The following is a 16842-nucleotide window of genomic DNA, read 5'->3' as shown; positions in this document are numbered from 1 at the left end:
GTTGTACATCTGAACTCGATCTGGATTATCAGGACTTCCTGATATCACTCTTTATAAAATGTTACCGTAACACCAAGGGAAATCGCTTTCATTTCACTCTGGAATTAAATTTCTGCAAAAAAGGAATATTTTATTCAAAGTTTAATGTTTACTTTCCACAGCCGCAAGAAGAAAAACAGCTGGAGGCATCAGTGGATGCAATTATCAGTCGCGTGGCTGATCTGAAGAACTCTTTGGCAGCTTTCATCCTGAAACTGGAGAATGAATTTGATCGGATGAACTGGTATGAAGCCCAGTTGTGAAGCCCACTTTCTGCTCTGTCTAATTCCTTTAATGCCTTGTTACAAATTAGATATCGGCAACCCAGTATGAATAATTTCCATGTTGGTTGGTGTGAGAAATACAGTTGAAAATCGGAATTAGTGTCCAGGTTAAAGTTATCTATTATTGAGGTACAGTGCAGAATAGGCCCTTCTGACCCTTCGAGCTACACCACCTAGCAATTTCCTGATTTAATCTATGGATTAATGGTATGGATTTGGACTGGGAAGAAACCGGAACACCCAGAGGAAACCCACACAGTTATGGGGAGAACATACAAACTCCTTACATTGTGCCTGTATTATAAAGCATCGTGCTAACCACTGCACTACCATACTGCAAATTTTATTAGGACAGAGCTGTTTGGATTTTGCAGCATCTAGCCCAAGCTTCACCTACAATATTCCTGCTTTGTTAAAGCATATTAGAAAGAGCTTTATCAAATTTGTCTAAAAATTAGATCGATCAGCACAATTTTTTTTTGCTTTACATGTTAACTGCAGGCTATAGCTAAAGAAGAAGCTTACCAGTTGCATGAAGTTGATTAGTGTCCTGTAAAGTTTGTCTACTTGGGGTATGAATGAAGTCTGGCAACAAGAGCTTCCTTTTCATTTACTTTAAATTTTCCCTTTTTTTAAACACTCAGAATCTTTATCGCGTTTCTTGAATACATTCAGCTGACTTCTGCAAGTGTTGAATATCTAAGATAGAAACATAAAATGCCAGAAATTCTCAGCAGGATTGTCAGCATCTTCAGAGACTGAAACAAACTAAACATGTCAGTTTCTGTTTGTCCTTCCAGGGGTGCTGCTTGATTTGTTGAATATTTCATTCAGAGAGGGTTTGAGTTCGAAGATGTGAGGCCAATTTCTTTTTTTTTATTGAGTTTTCAAAAAGAATACATGAAAAGATAAAATCTACCCTCCCCCCCCCCCATATGTATAGTCCTAACTAAAAAGAAAGAAAGAGAGAAAAAAGAAAAGAACCGCCTGGGTGTTGGAAGGTTTCCACATGCTCCATGGGATTCAAAATAAATTTGGTATAATTATTCGTTACTTTCCCCAAGGGACCAAGGTCTTTATCGGAGCACTGAAATATGCCATCCTATCTTTTGTAAATAAGGGCGCCAAATATTCAAAAATGTTACATATTTATCTCTTAAATTATAAGTAATTTTTTCGAGTGGAATAGAACTAGCCATTTCATTATTCCAACGATCCACACTTAAATACGAATCAGATTTCCAAGTAACTGCTATAGTCTTCTTAGCTACTGCCAATGCAATTTTTATAAATTCTTTCTGATATTTATTCAATTTAAGTTTTGGTTTTATCCCTTCAATAAGACCTAATAGAAATAATACAGGGTTATGTGGAAGTTGAGTTCCAGTAATTTGTTCCAATAAGACTCTTAAATTTATCCAAAAGGGTTGAATTTTAAAACCAGACCAAGTAGAATGTAAAAAAGTACCAATTTCTTGATTACACCGAAAGCATTTATCAGATAGATTTGAATTTAATCTATTTATATTTTGTGGTGTAATATATAATTGGTGTAAAAAATCATATTGTACTAATCTAAGTCGAACATTTATTGTATTTGTCATACTGTCAAGACAGAGTCTTGACCAATTTGTTTCATCAATATTAATATTCAAATCTGTTTCCCATTTTTGCTTTGACTTATGGGTTCCTTGTTTAATTGTCTGTTCTTGAATCAAATTATACATACAAGAAATAATTTTTTTAATTTTCCCTTTTTGAATTAAAATTTCAATTTCATTAGGTTTTGGCAAAAACATTGTTTGACCCAGCTTACCTTTTAAGTAAGCCCTTAATTAAAAGTAACAAAAGAAAGTATTATTAGATATTTTATATTTATCCTTTAATTGTTCAAATGACATCAATATACCTCGTTCAAAACAATCTCATATAAATTTAATCCCTTTTTGGTACCAATTATATAAAAGTTGATTGTCCATTGTAAAAGGAATAAGTCTGTTTTGAAACAAAGGTGTCCTTGCTAATAGAGATTGCTGTGTTTCATTATCAACATTTATCTTATTCCATAAATCAATCAAATGTGTTAATATAGGAGATTCTTTCTTTTCCCGTATCCATTTAGATTCCCATTTATATATAATATCTTCAGGTCTATTTTCTCCTATCTTATCTAGTTCTATTTTAATCCATACTGGTTTTTGATCATCGAAGAAAGATGCAATAAATCTAAGTTGATTTGCTTTATAATAGTTTTTAAAGTTTGGAAGTTGTAACCCTCCTAACCCAAATTTACATGTCAATGTTTCCAATGATATTCTTGACATTTTACCTTTCCAAAGAAATTTTCTCACACATTTATTTAACTCTTGAAAAAATTTCTGTGGCAATTGTATTGGTAATGTTTGAAACAAATACTGTAATCTAGGAAATATATTCATTTTTACAACATTGACTCTACCTACTAATGTTATTGGTAGTATCATCCATTTGTCAAAATCTTCTTGAATTTTTTTCAACAGTGGTAAATAATTAAATTTATATAAATTCTTTACATCATTATCAAGTCTTATACCTAAATACTTTATACCATTTACCGGCCATCTAAATTGGGTTACTAATCAACATTGACTATAGTCTCCTTTAGTAAGAGGTAAAATTTCACTTTTATCCCAATTTATTTTGTAACCTGATACCTTCCCATATTCATCCAATTTAGAAGATAATTTATGTAACGAATGTTGTGGGTTTGTTAAATAGATCAAAACATCATCGGCAAAAAGATTAATTTTATATTCCTCCTCATTAACCCATAATATCTGGATCAATTCTGATTAGTTCTGCTAATGGCTCTATCGCCAGTACAAATAAAGCAGGTGATAATGGACAACCTTGTCTAGTTGACCTTTTTAACTGGAATGGTGTTGAAATTTGAGAATTTGTCACTACTTTAGCTTTAGGATTAGAATTTAAAGTTTTAATCCAATTTATAAAAGATGTTCCTAACCCATATTTTTCTAATACTTTAAATAAAAAATCCCATTCTAATCTATCAAATGCTTTTTCTGCATCCAAAGCTACTACTATACTCTTCTTATCCCTTTTTTGTGCCAAATGAATTATACTGAGTAGCCGGGTTACATAATCTGCCAATTGTCTATTTTTAATAAATCCTGTTTGATCCATATGTATTAATTTTGGTAAATATTTAGATAATCTATTCGATAAAATTTTTGCTATTATTTTATAATCCGTATTCAATAAAGAAATAGGCCTATATGATGTTGGTTTCATAGGGTCTCTCTTTTTTTGATATTATGTTGAAAAAGATTCTGGAAGTTTATGTATTTTTTCTGCTTGACGTATTAGTTCCATAAAAAGAGGAAATAATAAATCTTTAAATTTTTTATAAAATTCAGGTGGAAAACCATCTTCTCCTGGAGATTTATTACTTTGGAGTGATCCTAAAGCTTCTTCAACTTCTTTTAATGTAAAAGGCATATCTAATCCCTTCTGTTCTTCCAAATTCAATTTTGGAAGAGAAATTTGTGATAAAAACCTTTCTATCTCATTAACATCATTTTGGGATTCTGATTGATATAATTCAGAATAGAAATTTTTAAAAGTTTCGTTTATTTCAAGAGGTTTATAAGATATTTTATTTGCCCTTGTTCTAATTGCATTTATTGTTTTGGAAGCTTGTTCTGTTTTCAACTGCCAGGCAAGAATTTTATGTGCTCTCTCACCTAACTCATAATACCTTTGTTTAGTTCTTATAATTGCTTTTTCTGTTCTATATGTCTGAAGCATATTATATTGTAACTTCTTATTGACAAGTTGTCTTCGTTTTTCTTCTGACATATATCTTTGAGATTCTTTTTCTATTTTTGTAATTTCTTTTTCCAATTGATCTAGTTCTGCCATATATTCTTTCTTAATTTTAGACATATAACTCATTATCTGGCCCCTAAGATATGCTTTCATCGCATCCCATAATATAAATTTATCATCCACTGAATGAAAATTTGTATCCAAAAAAAATTGAATCTGCTTTTTCATAAAATCACAGAAATCTTGACGTTTTAATAATGTTGAATTAAATCTCCATCTATAAGCCACTTCTTCCTTATCAGCCATTATTATTGTCATTAATAAAGGGGAATGATCTGATAATATTCTTGCTTTATATTCCATATTTTTCACTCTGTGTTGAATATGCATTGATAATAGAAACAAATCTATCCTTGAGTAAGTTTTATGTCTATGGGAATAGAACGAATAGTCTCTTTCTTTAGGATTGATTCTTCTCCATATATCAATCAAATTTAAATCCTTCATCAATGATAAAGTTAAATTTACTACCTTTGATTTTATAACAGCCTTGGTTGATCTATCTAAGACTGGGTCTAAGCAAAAATTAAAGTTTCCTCCAATTAATATTTTTTCATGTGCATCCGCCAAATTCAGAAAAGCTTCTTGTATGAATTTTGCATCATTTTCGTTTGGTGCATAAATATTCATAAAAGTCCATAATTCAGAAAAAAGTTGACAATGTATAATCACGTATCTCCCCGCAGAATCAGTTATTACATTTTGTATTCTAATTGGTAACGTTTTTTTGATCAAAATTGCTACTCCCCTCGCTTTTGAATTAAATGAAGCCGCAACAACACTACCCACCCAATCTCTCTTTAGTTTCTGATGTTCTGTTTCTGTTAGGTGCGTTTCCTGTAAAAAAGCTAAATCTATCTTCATTTTTTTAATATGTGTTAAGATTCTTTTTCTTTTCACTGGTCCATTAAGCCCATTAACATTAAAACTCAAAAAATTCAATAAATTAGTCATTATTCTTAACAAAGTTACTCCAATCTAAAACATTACTTATCTTCTCAACTCTCATAGTTCCTTGGGGAATCTCTTTAAACTTCACCATGTTGCTATGTGTTTCCCTCCCAACCTTCCAGGCAAAAAGAAAAGAAAAGATAGAAAGAATACAAAAAAAGAAAAAACAAAATACCCCCCCACTAATGTTGTGAATGAAAAGATACACAACACTACCCCCCTCCATTTTACGGGTCGTGGCAAAAGCCACGCTTGCACACATGATTAGCGTAGCAACCGATCAGTGCTTCTTCCAGCTCCCCCGCAACAAAAAAAAATTATATATATATAGGCAAAATTAATGTTACTATTCCCAACTAATATTCCTCCAGTTTTAACCTTTCTTACCCCCCTCGTATAATTAATGATATATTTATACATTCATCCAGCTTCAAAAATCCAACAAGTCCATTCTTTAACCCAATCTTCATCTTCAATCTATCTCGCTCCCCTGGATTTGTTCTTGTATCTGGTGAATATTCAGAGAATCTCGCACAAACTGCTCTGCTTTCTGGTAGTCATCAAAAAATCTTTTTTCTCCACCAGGCAAAAAAATCTTCAAGGTTGCAGGATAACGCAGTGTAAATTGATAACCATGATCCCATAGGGTTTTTTTCACTGGGTTAAATTTCTTCCTTCTCTTCAAAAGTTCATAACTTATATCAGGGTAGAAAAAAACTTTGTTACCTTTAATTATCAATGGCCCTTTTCTATCCTTGGCAGCTTAAGCAGCTGCCTGTAGAATCCTTTCCTTGTCTTGAAATCTTAAGAATTTTATTAAAATCGATCATGGATATTGGTCATCTTTTGGTTTTGGTCTTAGAGCTCTATGTGCCCGCTCAATTTCAATTGGTCGAACCTCCTCTTCCATTTGCAAAACATCCGGGATCCATTTTTGAAAAAATTCTATTGGTTTTTCTCCCTCTGTACCTTCTTTAAGACCAACAATTTTAATATTATTACGTCTACTGAAATTTTCCAACATGTCCACTTTCTCCAAGAGTCGATTTCTTTCCGAGTTCCAGACAAGCAGATCATTTTCTGTTCCTTCCACTCTATCATTCATATGCCCCATTGCTCTTTCCATCTTTTGAAGCTTCTTATCCATTTTGTCCTGTCTTTCCATAACTTTATTATAGCACATCTTCGTATCTCTAAGCTCTTCTCTTACTTTTCTTAGTTCAACCGTTAATTGCAATATAGCCTCTCTTATGTCTCTATCATCTCCTTTACTTCCAATTGCTTCCAATTCTTCCTCTTCTTCTTCATCTGTGTTCTCTGCAGAATCCAATTCTGACTCTGAGTCATTTTCAATTGCAGTGGCTGTCGGTTCTTGTAGTTTGCGTTGTGTCGATTTGCGCATGCACTCTTCTTTGCGCATGCGCATTTCAGGTGTCTTCTTCGAAGAACCCGTTGCCACCGCCATTGCTCCCTGTTCTACCGAAGGAGATCCAACCTGAGTCCGAGGCTCCATCGTTGCAGTAGGCCCTTTTTCCTTCCCCTCTCGCGGCTGCTTTGCAACAGCAGACTTCTTTTGTTGCGGTTTAGGAGGCATATCGTAAAGTAGTCTTACAAAGTTTATAAATAGTTTTCAGAAAATATTTATTAACTTTGTTTTGTTTAAACGGTACTTTACTGATTTATTGCGGGAGAGCTGGATTTACACGTCTCAATCCCAGGTCATCACGTGACGCCCCCCCCGCCAATTTCTTTTTTAAGCATACTTGACAGAAATCTACATATCTTAGATTTTGGCCTTTTATGTATGTCCTTTTTTCTCCTTTCACTTTTTGCAAAGAGGTTACGATACGTTCATCACAGTATTGAGAAGGAATAGGTGGGAGGGGGAGGGGAATGTTCCTTGACGGAGTTTTGTTGCAGACTAGTGAACCATTGTCAGAAGGTATATCATTAATATTAGAACCATTGATGTTAGCAAGAACCGGCTTCCAGAAGAAAACTCTGAGCACTGATCAATCTTGTATATTACAGTGACCAATTTCTGAACTATTTTAGCTCCCCACTGTGACAATGCAGTTTCTGTTCCTCATAGAGAGTGGTACTGCTTGCACCTTCTGATCTCAAAACCAATTACTGCTTGCAAGTGTCAGTATGTTTGAAAACAATACGATGGCTGATTCTTGCTTCCACCAGTTGTTCCTTTACTAACTATATATCTTCTGATCAGGGCTTACTACCTAACAAGCTTATGCCCATAAAAAATGCTATTTCTAGTTCTGATTAAGGCGAAGGACAAAAATAGACTGGCTGTGTACTCTTGAAGTTCTGTTCCATTTTCAATCTGCTGTTAAAGTTTCCTGCAGCTGTTTTGCCTAACCTAACACCTGACTTTCAACTGTTGTACAGGCCCTCAGTCTTGGATAACTTTGCTCTGGTATCCGGGCAGCTAAACACCTTGAACAAGCTCCTAAGGAATGATAAAACACCGATTCTAAGAAATCAGGTCATCATTCCGTTGCTGCTTTCTCCTGATCGTGATGATGAATTGATGGTATGTCATGAATCCAATTACATCTACTCCATTGTTTCACAAAAGCTGGGAATTCTTCACACCCAATTCTCCTTCTGTGATAGCCCTCCCACTGTAATGGAAGGGGTCCTGATGAGGTTCACAAGGATCATCCCGTGAATGAAATTGTTCATGTATGAGGAGTGTTAGGCAGCTCTGGGCCTGTACTCACTGAAGTTTAGAAGAATGAGGGTAGATCTCATTGAAACCTATCTAATATTGAAAAGCCTAGATAGAGCGAATGTGGAGAGGATGTTAGCTGTAGTGGGGGAGTCTAGGTCCAGAGGGCACAGCCTCAGAATTACAAGGGCATCCCTTTAGAACAGAGAGGAGGAGGGTTTTTAGCCAGACTGTGGTGAATCTGGAAATCATATGCACTGACAGCTGTGGAGGTCAGGTCACTGGGTATATTTAAAGCAGAGGTTAATAGGTTATTGTAAGGGCGTCAAAGGTTACAGGAAGAAGGCAGGAGAATGGGGTTGAGAGGGGGTTCATAAATCAGCCATGATGGAATGGCCTAATTCTGTTCCTATGTTTTTAGGTTTTATGGTCTATATTCTCAGTTAACTGCCTGAGTACTTCAATTCTGAGCAGTTCACTTAAAGGGGGGCATAGACTCTGTTTTTCAAAAAGGCAGTATCATAGACAGCTGTCTGAAAATGAAGCAACATAATAACTTTGTTAAATTGAACGGATTGATGCCTTAATAACAAGAGTGAAAGGAACATCATTTATCTTTATAACAGTGACATTTCATTCAAGAAAAGATAGATGTGCACAAAAGCAAAATACAGCAGATACTGGAAATTACAAATAAAAGCAGAAAATGCCAGAGAAAACATGGCATGTCATGCAACATCTGTCCAGAAAAAATGCAACTAATATTTCAGATCTTTCGGCATAACATTGACCAGAATATGTAGCACTTTCTTCATCAATACTGTTTAACTTGTTGAGTATTTCAGCAGACAGTTTAATCCTGATGGGTCTCCCAGGAAGATATAATTTTACAAAATGTTTCTTCAAACTTTGGTGAATTTAATGGGGGAGGAACAGCTGGTTGGAAAGAATCTGGCATGGAAAATGTGCTGTGAATCAGTAGTTCACTTTGTATGCAGGAAGCATAGGATTATTTAGATTATATTCTTTACCTGTTGATTGCTTCCACATTGACTTCATTGAAATTTACATCTTTACCTTTTAATCTTCCAAATTCATATAACTCTGCTGTGGTAATTAATTCTATGTACAGTGAAGTGCTTTCTATAAATTATATAAGGTCCTCATAATATTCTCAGTTTTTTGAAAGGTAAAAAATATCAAGTGCTGAACCAACTCCAAATAGCTAAATTAATTATTTAGTTACAATTAAATGATTTATAGAGGCAAACAAAATACATCATAGAAAGTAAATTGTATCTAGAACAGCTACTTCAAATTCACCTCTTTTCCTCTCAATGCAGAATGATTTGGCACATGATCCTGTGCTTGAGAAGTACTAAAAGAACAAAAGCAACCATTTCTCAAGCAAAGCTTGAAAAATACTGGAAATCTGAAGTGAAGCAGAAGATGTTCAAAATACTTAATAGGGATCTTGAACTTAACTCTAATCATGTATCCATGTAGTATGTGAGAATTTGTAGTATGCTGAGAATTTCCCAACATTTTTTGTTTTCTGAACAATTACCCTTGTTCCTGATTCCTCCTTGATTGTATCTTCTGATGGCAAAACTTTTAGTCAGAAGTGAAAAGCGGTTGCTACAGCAAAAGCCTACACACATTTTGGAATGCCACTTTTAAATTATAATACCTCCTTATTCTTAAACCAAATGTATAATCTCACAATTCTCTGCAATTTCATCTGCAATGTGCTTCATCATTCTAACGGACTGGTCAGTGTCTAACACTTCTAGTGTGTACGTCATTTTGCAGATTTTGAAATTGTGTTGTCCAGTATTTTCCAATCCCTAGTCATTAATATTTAACAAGTAACAGAGTGGCCTTAGTTCAACCTCCAGGGAACACCATTGTACAATTAGCTGCAGTTTGAAAGACCAACAGCCGCTCTTGTTTATTGTCTTCAAGGACACTTATACCAATAGAGCCTTGTATTGGTACAATTTATTATTCCGTTGCCTTCAGTTTTGTGGACAAACCTACTATGTGGTATTTATTAAATGTCTTTTACTCCATCCTTTCCATGTTCTGGGGAAAAAGGAATAAGAGCAGAGATGTAAGAAATGCATGAGGCACAGTCAAAGATTCGATGCTACATTAAAGTGCCAAGTCGAGGTCAGGAATAAGAAGTCATCAGAACTGATACTTTGTTACTAAGCTGCCCCCTGCCTTAGAGACAGAATCCTGAAAGGGAACAGAAAATGGACCGTGTGAAGGTGTGTGCAGGGTGAAATTTGGCAGCAAAGGTTTTGAGTTCTGTATGAGTTCAAGAAGCAGTACCAATACAATAATCAATGTAACAGAGAAAAGATTCAGGAAGGTAACCTGAGAAGGGATGAAACAAGTTTTATTCAGTTAAAGCCTTTAATAAATCTGTGTTGATATTTATTTTCCAGGTTCTGATCATGTTGCCTCAGACTATTATTTCTAACAAATCTCCAGCCATTAAATTTAGACCATCCTGTAGTCCTTAAGTTTATCCTTAAATTTATTTTGAACAAGTATATCAGTTGCAGTTCTCAGGAGACTTAGGAGATTTTGGCCAGTACCTCTCCAATTTCTGTCCTTCCCTTAGCAACAATGGGAATAATTTTGTCCAGACCTGGTGATTACACAGGTTTGGTGTAGTTTTGGGAAAAGTATTGATTTTCTTTCAAAACTAAATAGAACTACATCTTTTGCTCTAGAGTGTCAGAAATGTTTCAAAAATTATGACCTTGCCTGCTGATTTTCTGGCCTTTCATAGAAACTAACAGAGGGTCGAGTTCCAGTTTTCAGTCATGAGGTGGTTCCAGATCATCTCCGGACTAAACCAGATCCAGAAGTTGAAGAACAGGAAAAACAACTAAGTGCAGAGGCGGCGCGTCTGGCACCTGATGTAGCTCAGGTATTGCATCATTAACATTTAGAAATATAGCTTGCTTATGATGAAAACAAATGAAGGTAAAAGTGACTAGCAGACTACTTCAGGTGGTTGAAATGGTATGCATGCCAGATGTCAAAGAAAGGATGTGCTATCACTCAAGAGAATGATCCCCAGAATGAAAGGGTTAGCATATGAGGAGTGTTTGATGGCTCTGGGCCTATACTCGCTGGAGCTTATAAGAATTAGAGTGGATCTCATTGAAACCTATTAAATATTGAAAGGCCTAGATAGAGTGGACGTGGGGAGGATGTTTCCTGTAGCGGGGGGAAACTAGAACCAGAGAGTATAGCCTCAGAATAGAAGGACATCCGTTTAGACAGACATGAAGAGGAATTTCTTTAGCTGGAGGATGGTGAATCTGAGGAAGTCACTGCCACACGCATCTCTGGTGGCCACGTCATTGAGTACATTTAAAGTGGAGGTTGATAGGTGCTTCATTAGTAAGGTCGTCAACAGATACAGGGAGAAGGCATGAGAATGGGTTGAGAGGGTTAATAAATCTGCCATGATAAGAATGGTGGAGCAGACAAATGGCCGAATTCTCTTGACATATGGTCTTATATGTTCAATGAAACACTGCTATGTGAATACCTAAGGTCCATTTGCAGATAATATGATGTAATTGAGATTGAGAAACAGAAGATTTGAATTACTTTATGGATTGAAGATTATTTAATGGATAGAAAACCAAGAAGAAATAAATGTGTATTTTTCAGATTAGTAGGTTGCAGGTATCATTGTGTGTAAAATTGACAAGTGGAGGAGTTGATAAAATGTCCAAGCAACACAGCAGGTGAATTTAATATCTGAAAGTTATTTCATTGCTGAGTCTGTCCCTTTTTATCACGGACCTTTTTAACATTATTCCTTGAACTGAACGATAGCCTTATCAGGGGCTGATAGGGAAAGTCAATTCAGTAGTGACTTTCACTAGAAAACTCATATTTTATTGTACAGGAGGAATTTACAGAATGACAGGGAAAGAGCAAGATACTAGGACCATGATATGATTCTCGAAGATGCCAAAAAAGGCCACAAAATCCCAACAGAAAAAAATGATCCAGCCATAGAAAAGAAGAAGAGTTAAGATAATATATCAAATGAAAAGGCTTATAATGTGTACTAGAGAGAGTCTGAGGATTGTGGAAAATCTCAGAATTCAGCAAGGAAGGATCAAGAAATTAATAAGGAATGAGAAAATAGGAAGTGCAAATAATGAACAAAACACACTGAAAGTGCTTCTATAGATATGCTTTTTAACTCTGATTCATGCACAAGGATGGTCAGGTGCCTCAACACACAACTGTTAAACTGTCATTATTTAAAAATAGCTGCCTGCTTTTTGCACCAAAAATAAAAGTTAATGTGAGCTCCTTACTGAATGAGATGAGAGGTATATATGTGAAATTAGGAAATAGCAGCTTCAAATGTTTTGGTTGCTCCTTTGTTTAAGAAGTTCAGTGGGGATTATTGAGCAAACTAAACCTGTGGCCTTACACCAGTAGTAGGGTAATTACTGGAGAATTAATTCTGAGGGGTAGGATGTACTCGCATAGGAAAAGCATGGACTCAATAGTGATAGTCAGCATGGCTTTATGCAAGGGAGTTCCTATGTTGCAATCTTGATTGAATTTTTTAGGGTGACATAGGTCAGTGGTCCCCAACCACCGGGCCGCAAAGCATGTGCTACCGGGCCGCAAGGGAACGATATGATTTGGTGATATGAAACGATATGAGTCAGCTGCACCTTTCCTCGTTCCCTGTCACGCCCACTGTTGAACTTTAACGCACGTGAGGTCATCAGTGACCCAAGACGTGCCAAGGAATGGGTCCGTGACCCATTTGTGAATGTTTCCGGTGAATCTTCCATGTCAGCATGGGAAAAAGATCAACTCCTTGAGCTTGCAAATGACAGTGGGCTGAAAAGTATGTTTGACATAACATCTCTGCCGGCATTCTGGATCATAGTCAAGGCTGAATATCCTGAGATAGCCACGAAAGCACTGAAAACGTCGCTTCCATTTCCAACATCATAGAAACATAGAAAATAGGTGCAGGAGTAGGCCATTCGACCCTTCGAGCCTGCACCACCATTCAGTAGGATCATCCAACTCAGAACCCTGTACCTGCCTTCTCTCCATACCCCCGATCCCTTTAGCCACAAAGGCCATATCTAACTCCCTTCTTAAATATAGCCAATGAACTGGCCTCAACTGTTTCCTGTGGCAGAGAATTCCACAGATTCACCACTCTCTGTGTGAAGAAGTTTTTCCTCATCTTGGTCCTAAAAGGCTTCCCCTTTATCCTTAAACTGTGACCCCTCGTTCTGGACTTCCCCAACATCAGGAACAATCTTCCTGCATCTAGCCTGTCCAATCCCTTTAGGATTTTATACGTTTCAATAAGATCCCCCCTCAATCTTCTAAATTCCAGCGAGTATAAGCCTAGTCGATCCAGTCTTTCATCATATGAAAGTCCTGCCATCCCAGGAATCAATCTGGTGATGCAGAGTTTTCTGCAATGAATGCAACGAAAACTAAAATGCAGAATAGACTGGACATAAGGAACCCCCTTCGAGTCTCGCTGTCTCCCATCACCCCTCGATGGGACCGTCTTGTTGCAGGAAAATAAGCCCAGGGCTCCCACTGATTCAGCGATATTGGTGTGTTGCAGTGATTTTATATGTTCATACGGGGAAAATATGCACTGTGTGTTTAATGTCCAAACATTACTTTTAATGTTATGATGCTATTGACCTATAAGTGACTTATAATTCAGTGGTCCCTGACCTCCGGGCCACGAAGAATGCAGCGGTACAGCGGTAGCCAGAACGCACCCAGCGCATCTTTAAGAAAAAAGCCGAAATAAACATGCTAATTAATTAGGTGCCGCCTGACACGTAAATGTCGGCCCAGATCAGAGACGATTGCTGACTGAGGAGAGGGTTTTTTTTCTCACTGGGGGTTTGTGCCCAGTGGTATTCTGCAGGGATTGTTGCTGGGGCCTGATATATATAAATGATTCAGACAAAAATGGAGCTGGGCACATTGGTATGTTTGTATTCAACACAAAAACTGGTAAAGTGGTAAATAGTGAGTAAGGTTGTCAGCGAACAGCAGGATATGGCAGATTATTGAGTTGTAACTAACAGAACTAGCAAACCATTGGGTATAATTTAATTGGATTTTCAGACCTTTGACAAGTTCTCACATAAAGTGTGATTGTGTGGATAGTCAGAGGCTTTTTCCCAGGGCTGAAATGGTTGCCACAAGAGGACACAGGTTTCAGGTGCTGGGGAGTAGGTACAGAGAAGATGTCAGGGGTAAGTTTTTTACGCAGAGAGTGGTGAGTGCGTGGAATGAGCTGCCGGCAATTGTGGTGGAGGCGGATACGACAGGGTCTTTTAAGAGACCCCTGGATAGGTACATGGAGCTTAGAAAAATAGAAGGCTGTGGGTAAGCCTAGTAATTTCTAAGGTAGGGACATGTTCGGCACAACTTTGTGGGCTAAGGGCCTGCATTGTGCTGTAGGTTTTCTATGTTTCTATGTTCTATGTTCTAAAGTTATTAAACATAATTGGAGTACATAAGATTTGAGGTAATATAGTAGCATGGATTGAGGATCAATTAACAGACAGAAAACAAAGGAGAAATAAACAGGTCATTTTTGGGTTAGGAGGGTGTGACTAGTAGATGCCACAGGGCATCAGTGCTGGATCCCTTTTGTTCTCAAGCAGTTAGGTGAAAGGCCAAGTGTAATATATCCAAGTTTGCTGCTGGCCAAAACTGAGTAAGCAATGACATGGCAGATGGGATGCATTGCAGGAAAGTGTACGCTCTCACATTTTGGTAAAACAAGATGGAACAGTGGATTTTTTTCAAATGGGAGTTTTAAAGCTGTTAGTGTTTGCAACAACCTGAGTTTCCTTGAACATGTATCACTGAAAGAAATAAGCAGGTTCAGCAAGTCATTTGGAAACCAAATGAATAGTCGGATTACACTTACTATCTTCAAATCTGTAAAGACTACCTGAATACTTAGAATTTTGGAAGACAGCACCACATTTAAAACTGTAGAAGGCAAGTCCTCAGTTCCTGCGGGCATGTTGGCTTTCAGTCCCATTAATTCCTCCAGTAGCACTTTCTGCTGCCCAAAAGAAGAATAGAGATGGCAAAAGACACCTTTAGGAGAATGAAAAATATACTGACCAACACTAAACTAAGCATGACAACTCGCCTTAGAGCACTGAAACGTTACATTTATCCAGTTATGTTATATGGCTCAGAATGTTGGACAATATCTAATAACATGAGGAAATGAATTGAAGCAGCAAAGATGTGGTTTTTGAGGAGGATGCAAAGAATATCATGGACGAAATGAATATCTTAACGAGGATATCATGAACAGAGCAAGCACAAAAAGAGAAATAATGTATGAGATCATGAAAAGGCGACGCAACTTCCTTGGACATGTGATTAGGAAAGAGGAGTTAGAATGCACGGTAATTATGGGAAAGATGGAACGGAAGAAAGCAAGAGGAAGGCAAAGACAAATGATGATGGAGGCAGCAGCCAGAGAACTGGAAATGAATTGATCCACTTGACCTGAAACAGGAGTGTGTGGGCCATGGCAGTCAAAGCTCAAACTGGGCATGGCAACTGATGATGATGATGAGCACTTTCTGTGTAACTAAGCTAGTACTCCCTCGTTCACTTTAGTTGTATTGTCACAAAAGTAAAGATACAGTGCCTTGTAAAAGTATTCAGCCCCAACCCTTTGTTGACATAAATGAGTATTGCAACCAGGGATCAATTTAACTGAGAATTTTTATTTGTGTGTCATGTGCTCCTTTTTTCACAATGGACCCCAAAAAACAGGGAAAACTGTAAAGCATGAAAAGCTAAAAATTCAAAAATTGAAATGTCAGCACTTCAAAAGTTGTTGTTCCTCTCCGCACCTCATGGTGCATCAGGCCCCAACCTTGCCATTTCTTCAGCATTCGCCTGTTTTTTATGAGGCCAATTGCTAGCTCGACACTCAACCCAGCACAGATAGAAAGTGTGTAAGGAGCCATTTGGATTTGAACCTGGTACCACTCGCCTCAAAGTCCAGTGCGGATGCCACTACACCACCGGCCGGCTTAGCTTCAAAAGTATTCATCCCCTTTTGCTCAGTACTTGGTGAACCACCTCGCACAGCTATTACAGGTTACAGTTTCTATCGAGAAGTCTCTATACCCTTTGTACAACGTGATGAAGTAAGAATTGCCTATTCCTCCTTGCAAAATTGGTCAAGCTGTACCAGGTTAGTTGGGGAGCAGCAGTGGACAGCAATCTTGAGGTCGTGCCAGAGGTATTCAATTGCATTAAGATCAGGACTCTGACTGGGCCACTCAAGGACATCAATTACCACACATATCACTTTTTTAAAAAAAAGCATACCCTTGCCTGTAAAAACTTTGCAAAGAGTCACTTAGAAGATACTGTAAAGATGTGGAAGAAGGTCTTGTGGTTGGATGAGACTGAAGTGAAGCTTTCTGGCCTCTACACTAGCAGTACAAATGGCATAAATCTAATACTGCGCAGCAGCCAGGTAGCACCATCCCTACTGTTAAGTATGGTACAAGTAGCATCAAGCTATGGGGATGCTTTTCAGCAGCAGGGATTGGAAATCTGTTCAGGGTTGATGGGAAGATCAATGCTGCCAACTACATAAAGATCGTGGATTAAAACCTGCTAGCCTCTGCCAGAAAGCTTAAACTGGGGTGGAAGTTGGTCTTTCAGAAGGACAACAACCCAAAACACACTGCTAAAGCAACCATGGAGTGGCTTCAAATGAAGAAAATTTATGCCCTTGGGTGGCCCAGTTAGAGTCCTGACATGTTTGGCAAGACCTCAAGATTGCTGTCCTCTGCTGCTCCCCAACTAACCTGGCAAAGCGTGAGCAATTTTGCAAGGAGGAATGGGCAAATCCATCATGTCGTGCAAAGCTAATAGAAGCTTAAACAA

General features: G+C 37.4%; 1 protein-coding gene across 1 annotated transcript in view; it reads left to right on the top strand.

The window, feature by feature from the left end:
• The window catches only part of med8 (mediator complex subunit 8), a 33823-nt gene that overhangs the window by 4455 nt on the left and 12526 nt on the right, over positions 1-16842 (top strand). The window contains exons 2-4 of the mRNA XM_072273537.1: positions 162-283; positions 7569-7713; positions 10655-10795. Coding sequence (XP_072129638.1) covers positions 162-283; positions 7569-7713; positions 10655-10795 — 408 coding nt within the window. The remainder of the gene's footprint in view (positions 1-161; positions 284-7568; positions 7714-10654; positions 10796-16842) is intronic.

Source organism: Mobula birostris, chromosome 12 (assembly GCF_030028105.1).
Source record: "Mobula birostris isolate sMobBir1 chromosome 12, sMobBir1.hap1, whole genome shotgun sequence".
In the NCBI taxonomy this organism is placed as follows: Eukaryota; Metazoa; Chordata; class Chondrichthyes; order Myliobatiformes; family Myliobatidae; genus Mobula; species Mobula birostris.
Note: the sequence above shows the minus strand (reverse complement) of the source record. Positions and strands in the feature narration are given on the sequence as shown.